This window comes from Danio aesculapii, chromosome 3 (genome assembly GCF_903798145.1).
Source record: "Danio aesculapii chromosome 3, fDanAes4.1, whole genome shotgun sequence".
Taxonomy (NCBI): Eukaryota; Metazoa; Chordata; class Actinopteri; order Cypriniformes; family Danionidae; genus Danio; species Danio aesculapii.
Window position 1 is genome coordinate 33,368,566 of NC_079437.1, and position 7,977 is coordinate 33,376,542.

Below are 7,977 nucleotides of genomic sequence, written 5' to 3' on the forward strand. Positions count from 1 at the left end.
AAACAAAAACATAACATCACAATCCTAAACTTAATACACCCAAGTGGGAAATATTTTTTTAAAATTTGATAAACAAAAATTTTTTTTAAAAGTACAAATTTTTTGTTGAAATGTGGTGTTTTTTTTTTTTTTTTTTTTTTTGCAATAACCCCTGAATTTAAATGTTTATCTTATTTTATGATAATCTTATTTTAATTAATATACACTTGTTTAATAAAACTGTTTTGTTAAAATGCAGGGGCATGGTGGCTCATTGGTTAGCACTGTTGCCTCACATCAAGAAGTTCAAGTATGGAGTTTGCATGTTCTCCCCGTGTTCGCATGGGTTTCCTCCTGGTGCTCTGGTTTCCCATATAGTCCAAAGACATGGTCTATAGGTGAAATAAATAATCCGTTGCGTAAAACATATGCTGGAATAGTTGGCAGTTCATTCCGTTGTGGTGACCTCTGATAGATCAGAGACTAAGCTGAAAGAAAATAAATATATGAATGAATGAATGTTAAAATGCATAAAAATTTATTGGCTGTATACTTTTAAAAATGATTAAAAAAAATCATTTTTTAAAAGGGGTGCATGTGCTCATTTATGCTGAGCACTGTATAATGTCTCTACAAGGGAAATTGTGTAAAATTCACAGCCTCTTATGTCTTCATAAAAAAAGTAAATGAAAAACACTGCATGTCTGCGCGCGTGCGTGTTTATGTGTTTGTGTGTGAGTTCCTTTCATAGAAAGAAACAGAAAATACAAAAGGGACATAAAATCCAAGTTATGATTATGTGTGCAATTTTTATATGCACATGAGGACAAGAGTCTTTAAATATATATATATATATATAATAAAAATAGATAGTGATAGAAGGGATAGTGATATCCAAAGCAATTATTATAGAGCTGAATATAGAATAGAAAGTGTTATTCGGGAAGCCTAGTTAGTTATTTACGACTATAGCTTGTTAATGGGTGAGAAATCCTCGTCGTGTCAGCAGGTGTCCTCATTCTCCGTCAGTCACTACTGTATGAACCACACAAGAGTTTCGCAGAAAGGGGCGCAGTAGAGTCAACAGAATCTCAGTCTCTGCCCACATCAAACTCGTCCTGACGGCACTGCAAACTTTGGCAGATCTGCGAGAGTCATGTCGAATAACAGCACGAGCGGTTTGTCGAGCTTGCAAAAAAGCGTCAAGCAACTGAGATTTGAAGCATCAATACGCAGAATGAAGGTGAGTTGAAAATAATTATAAACCCAAAAGAATGAAAATCTTTGCTTACTGGGTGTGACTTGACAGACTTGTCGATCCTGTCCGACTTTGTATTTCACTAATGTAGTGTGTTTTAACATTTCTTGAGCTATTATAACATGTATCTTACAATTGTAACCATAATGTATCCAATGTATGTCGTGTTTGAACTGCCGTTTATTATGGCTCATTTCAGTTTTCATCAAACGATGACAGCTGGCGTTTAATCGAGTGCTATCAAAGGTTGTCTGCCAGCAGCAATATGTTTCAGTACGTTTTTGAGGTGTATGATAACCTAAGTCAACAATCATTAAATCATAATTCGCGTAAAAGTCTCCAAACTGTTCCACATCCGTATTTTTGATTCCCTGCTCTCTCCAGGCAGTATGGCAAGCTGATTTAACTTTCAATCTATTTTCATGCTACTAGTAGCCTACTTTTTAGATACTAGTTTGTATTCCATTACTATTATCAGTATCTTTTCCATACCATTATACTATCTTTTTATTGTTATTAAACACAGAATACAAAATCTCGTAGAGGTAACAATTTAGTAACAAATAAAGTACAAAACATTCAGCATTAAACCTAGGGGGATTTCCATTATACTATTTATTCCATATGTCTTTTTGGTTGTCAACAAGTGATTATTCTTTAGGTACAAGTGACTTTTTAAAAGAGAGTAATACTTAAGTTTTTCAAAAGTTTTGATTTTGGCATGAACTGTCTGATACTGAAAATTTCAAAGTTCTAAAAGCTTGCGCTCTAGATCATTTGAAATCCGAATCTATCAGCTGATCCATCTGTCTGCTGATAGATCAGCTGATAGACGTGACTTTCAAATGCTCCTGTGTCCGTGTATATGTGATTGAGCTTAGTGAACTCTGGTGAAGCAGTGACCTTATGAGCCTATTACAGCCTGTAGCTGTAGCACACGAGTCCGATGACCAATCATCTGTGTTTATAAACGTGCTTAACAGCACTCCAATTTTACCAGGAAATTGACATTTTAAAAATGTGATTATCATGTGGTGTCGAAATCAATAGTTTTGACAGTCCTAGTAGTACATTGTAAAAATAGCAGTGTTATTTAAACTCTGTCAGAGTTCAAATCAACTCCAAATGAGTGAACATATTGTCCCAATATTTTCAGAGTTAAAATAACACTCTTGAGAGAGTTACTTGTACAACACTATAAATGAGTTATATTTACACTGTGTTGAGTTAAAAATAACTCTGGTTTACGCTACTGGTAATTGATTGTTCCCTTACTCTAGTGTAAAGAGTGAAAATTCAACACTTTATAGAGAAATTTTACTCTTGTCTACCTAGTAAATATTACAATACTCCCCACTGATAGTTGAAATAACTTACATATGACAATTCTCCTAGAATTACAGAAACAAAAAAAAATCAAAATTATGGTATAAATCTATTCAATTCTATTAACAAAACATGTCAACACTGGAAAACCAGCACTACAAATTGACACTTTTTACAAATTAACATTTTTTATGACTTTAAAGGATTTAAAAATGGCATAACTTTTATGTTCCATTCAGATTTTTGGTCAAGTGAATGTTGGAAATAACACCATTAAGTGTTGGTTACCTGTAATTCTTTGATTTTACACTGGATCAAATCAGCTTTGAACTCTGATTGTGTTCATTTATCAAAATCTAACTGTAATGTAATTTCAACACTTTACTCTGAAATGCTTTAACACCGAGAATTTAACACTGATGAGTTTGCTGTGTACTTATTCATTAGATATAGGAATTTGTCATCTAAATTATTAGATTTTTAGGGTTTTTATTCTCTACATACTTGTTTCATTAGTGACTAGTAACCATTATGTTGTTACTAGTAACAAATTTTAAAAATCTGTCATTCTGCCATATAAATACTAGTATTTACCAAATTGTCACTTGCAACTATTTCAATAAATAGTGCAAGTGTTTCAATAGTGATTTGTTAGGTACCAGTACATTGATCGGACAATAGTTTATTTTGTAATTATTATTAGTAAAAGTTGCTTTTTACTTGTCTTTGATGTCACAATAGGCAGAGTTCAAATAAATTCTTACAAGCAAAATAATTATAAAATAAAACTTTGTAGTAACATACAGAATTAGTATGTAGTAAATGTGTAGTAATACCTATTGGATATGTACTAGTATCCAATGATTAGTGCTATTATCTAATAATAAATATCCATCTCTAATGAACATATATCATTATCTAATGAATGGGTACTAGTATCTAATAATTAACTAATTAATCTAAGGATTAGGTTCTGCTATTTCTTAAAAACATACTAGTACCTGAAAAAACTTAAGCACTAGTTGTACTAGTATGAATAAATGCTAAAACAGCTTGCCATACAGGCAGACACTGCTTTCTCTCTGTCTCTCTATGTGTGTGTGTGTGTGTGTGTGTGTGTGTGTGTGTGTGTGTGTGTGTGTGTGTGTGTGTGTGTGTGTGTGTGTGTGTGTGCGCGCGCACGTGTTGTCGTGCTGCTCACAGTGGAGCTCTTTGTTGATTGTGAGTGTGTGTGACACAGTGTCACATTTGTTGGCTGGAAAAATCCAAATCTATATTAGTAACCACTTGCCCCAAAACACAGTATTTTAAAAACAACCGAAGTCTTTATGTGTTGTTATATCAGATTAATCATGAATCAAATAAACTGTGTAACTTCTGACCGCGTGATTTGTAGAAAATTGTGATGGCCAATAAAGCCTTTATTGCTCCACAAACTCCCTTTTTGTCTGTATGTAGTATGCATATGTGTAACTCTATAATTTAATTAATCCCTCCTACTCTTCCAGGTTTCTCAAGCTGCAGAGGAACTAAAAACATTCTGCTTGAAAAATGCCCCTAAAGACCCTCTCCTTGTAGGGATGTCAGCCAGCGACAACCCCTTCCGACCCCCAAAATCATGTGTTCTCCTCTGAGGTACCAATGATCAGCTCAGTGTTAGTTTTGCTTTTGGTTGTACTTCCTGTTTAACCAGAATGTGAACAGGATTGTGAACTTTTTCTTCTTTCTCTTCCCCCTAAAAGGAGTCATGAAGAATGCTGAGAAACTTCTGAACATTGCAAGCATTTTAACCACCTTTTCATCAGACCCCGAGCTGCATCATCACTATGACTACACTAAATTCTTTATTTTGGATAGCTGCATTCTCACGAGACGTTTTGATTGTTTAATAATGTGATTTATGAAGAAAAGTGTTTGATTGTTTTGTAATGTGAACGGAGCTGTTTTGTGTGCACAACTTTAGGTTAAGATTAATTGCATTAACTACTAGAAGAATTTAAAATGCTGAACTATTTGCCCTACAAAGGGTGTGTCTGGTGCCAATAATCATTTTAAAACATATGAAAACAAATACGGATTTTCAGTTTGTGCTGGGTAGATTGCTTAAATGTGATCTGTTTCTGATTACAAATTACATTATTAAAATTGTAGTCAGTAACCTAATCTAGATTAGTGACTACTTTTATATTACTTTTGATCTTCTCTTATTCTTTTTGTTTTATGTTTTAATTGTTTGCCATGTGTCCATTCTATATTGTGAAAATCCAGCTCTAAATGATGTGACAGTTCAAACATTTTTAGAAGGAAAAAAGAAAAGGAAATACAACTTAAACTCTGGTGGGGAGTGTTGAAGCAATGACCTTCTGCACCAATCACAGTCTGTAGCTGGAGCACACAAGCCTAATGACCAATCATTTGTGTTTATAAACATGCTTAACAGGAAATTGACACTTTAAAATTTTTATTATAATGTTGTGTCGAAATTGATAGTTTTGACAGCCCTAGTAGTACTTATTCATTCAGCATAGGAATTTATCATCTAAATTATTAAATTAGAATATACTTATTCTCTACATTTTTGTTTCAGTAGTGACTAGTAATCATTATATTGTTACTAGTAACACATGTAAAAAATCTGCCATTCTTCCATATAAATACTACATTGTAAAAACCAAAAAGTTAAGGTAACTCCAACTATTGAGGAAACTGATTGCAACAAACCATTTAAGTTCAAAAACTAATCCTAATGAGTACTGTGAATCATTTCATACAATTGAACGAGTCTCGAATTGTGAATCCATTTGAGAAAACGAAGCAATTTGAGCACAGTAAAACCCAATAAATGAAGAGAACTCAAACCAACTGAGTACTGTAAAACTCAATAAGTTAGGGCAACCCAAATCGTTTGAGGAAACCGATTGCTACAAACCATTTGAGTTCAAAAACTACTCTATGAGTACTGTGAACTTACTCCACTTAAGTTGAAATAATGAGGTATTTCATTTACTCATTACCTTCAACACTGAGCTCAACTTTTCAAATGAGTACAATCAACTTTCAGTCAATTTTGAGTTAACTACACTCATTTCATTTGATAAAGTTGACTGTTGGGTTTTACAGTGTAGTATTTACTCTATTGTCACTGCAACTATTTAATTAAATATTAGTGGTGATTTGTGTGGTAAATTTAATCATCAAAAGAGATTCCGCAAATAAATAGCAGACTGCCTTTGTGTGAAACATTTTTAATCTTGCGTTAATCATGTAACTTTCTGATCAGAGTTCAAAAACATAGTCTAATCTTTTTTTTATTTATTTTCATAATGCACATGTAATCAATTACTACCCAGCACTATTGGCAATATTAATTAGCATAACAGTAGGATGTTTTTGTACACATTTAAATGACAAATGGCTGTGCTCACTCCTATGTGTAAAAATAATACAGCCAATAACGGACATTTTAGGACAAAATATACACAAAACAATGGATTCAGGGGGAAATGAACACACTCGGCTTGTCATCAAGTTTTTTGGATAAGTGATGGTAAATATGCATATATATATATATATATATATATATATATATATATATATATATATATATATATATATATATATATATATATATATATATATATATATCCAACCTGTTTTATTGCCAAGTACATTTGAAAACCAGCTTTACACAGGAAAAACTGAAGAAAAAAAAATGTTCTTGTAATGTGTTGGGTTTAGGATGAAACACTAAATCTCTTCATTTGTTAATTGATGCAATTAGACTAATACACAGAGTGTTATTGCCAAGAAACTCATGTTAATTGTATTAACTACATAGCTGTATTGAAGGAGAGAGAGTGAGATGTCTTGAATCTCAGGTTCTTTTTGATAAAGTTTAATGCTGTGTGATATATATTTTCACTTTTCTCAAAACTGAATGAGGTACTACTTTTTATTCAAATGTATTTTCTGTCATCCAGTGTCTATACTTTCTCCTAAACACTCTAAACAAAAGTTCAGAACTATTACGTCTGTGACTTTTTATTTTTAGTGAAAGGGTGCATGACTTTCTGTTGCACTTTAAAGTCTGGTTTCAGAACACAAAATGACTGAGTGCGTCAACTGGCCTGTTTTTGCATACTCTCTGCTCCCACTGCTTGTATTATATCTGTACTGTATCTTTATCAGTCAAACACTGGACATTCATGCAAATGTCATTTGTACTTTGGGATTTTATTCTTGTTCTGAATGAACGTTTTCAGTCTGTTTATGTGTGTCTTGTGTTTTAAGTGTGATTGTGGCTACTGGAGACACATCTGATTTGTTTGCTGAAAAATTATTTAACAATTAAGATCCTGTTGAAAAAAAATCTATGCAAATAGTCTGAAAGTATCTTCCACTCTTTGGAAAAGATCCTGTTTTCATTTTATTGTTTTAACAATAAGCAACAGTGATCAATTGCTGAATACTACATTTGTATAGGCATTATCCCTAATTAACAGGAGAAATAAACTGTTTAAATATAGCAGATATAAAATAAAATATAGCCATACATTATTAAACAAAGTAACACAAGGCCATGTTTTTTATAATCATGCTTAGCTAATATATAATCATTTATTGTTGTTTGATATCCTCCAACGTATTAACTTCAATGTTAATAACTTTTGGTTTAAAAAATGGCATTAAACAATAAAATTAACATTTGATTGAAGTGCTGAAGCATTAATATTTTTTTGTTTGTGTTAACTAATAACCAGTATTTTAAAAAAACTTATAAGTGTTACCTAAAATATAAATATGAAAAGTATAAAGAGCCCCTTCAGCAGCAAAAAATAAATAAATAAATAATAATAATTTTATATATATATATATATATATATATATATATATATATATATATATATATATATATATATATATATATATATATATATATATATTAGTTTATTTAACTAAAATTACAAACCTGACAAAACAAATAAATAAACCAAGCATGTGACGTTATTTAAAAATATATATCGTAAACTCAAATTAAAATGAAAGATGAGAATGTTAAAATAGGAGAGCATTCAAAATATATATTTTAAAACATAATAATAATAGCCATGTCTTCATTCCAGTATATTACCCAAACTTTCCTGTTTTATCTGTAGTCTGAATATTTTGCAGAGGGATTGTTCATATTATTAGCTTCATTTATATCGCATTATATGTGACCCTGGACTACAAATCTAATTACTAGGTGTCTTTTTTATTTATTTATTTATGTTTTGTACATCATCTGAAAACTGAATAAACAAGCTTTCCATTGATTGTGGTTTGTTAGGATAGCAAAATATTTCTGACATTTTTTTTTTTTTTTAAATCTGAAGGTTAAAAAGAGCTTAGCAACGCACATTGCAAATCAAACA

General features: G+C 31.5%; 1 protein-coding gene across 1 annotated transcript; it reads left to right on the forward strand.

Moving 5' to 3' along the window:
* The first annotated feature begins 1,050 nt into the window (after positions 1-1,050).
* Positions 1,051-6,833, forward strand: LOC130221346 (guanine nucleotide-binding protein G(I)/G(S)/G(O) subunit gamma-5-like). The gene is made up of 3 exons (XM_056453770.1): positions 1,051-1,222; positions 4,072-4,198; positions 4,306-6,833. Exons 1-2 carry the CDS (start codon positions 1,136-1,138, stop codon positions 4,195-4,197), a joined length of 213 nt encoding a protein of 70 aa, XP_056309745.1. The 5' UTR covers positions 1,051-1,135; the 3' UTR covers position 4,198; positions 4,306-6,833.
* Positions 6,834-7,977: the final 1,144 nt, after the last annotated feature.

Bases quoted from the DNA above. Each gene is read 5' to 3' on its own strand.
- LOC130221346 (XM_056453770.1), top strand. From the start codon at position 1,136: ATGTCGAATAACAGCACGAGCGGTTTGTCGAGCTTGCAAAAAAGCGTC. The intron at 1,223-4,071 runs GTGAGTTGAAAA...CTACTCTTCCAG, and splicing joins CATCAATACGCAGAATGAAG to GTTTCTCAAGCTGCAGAGGA.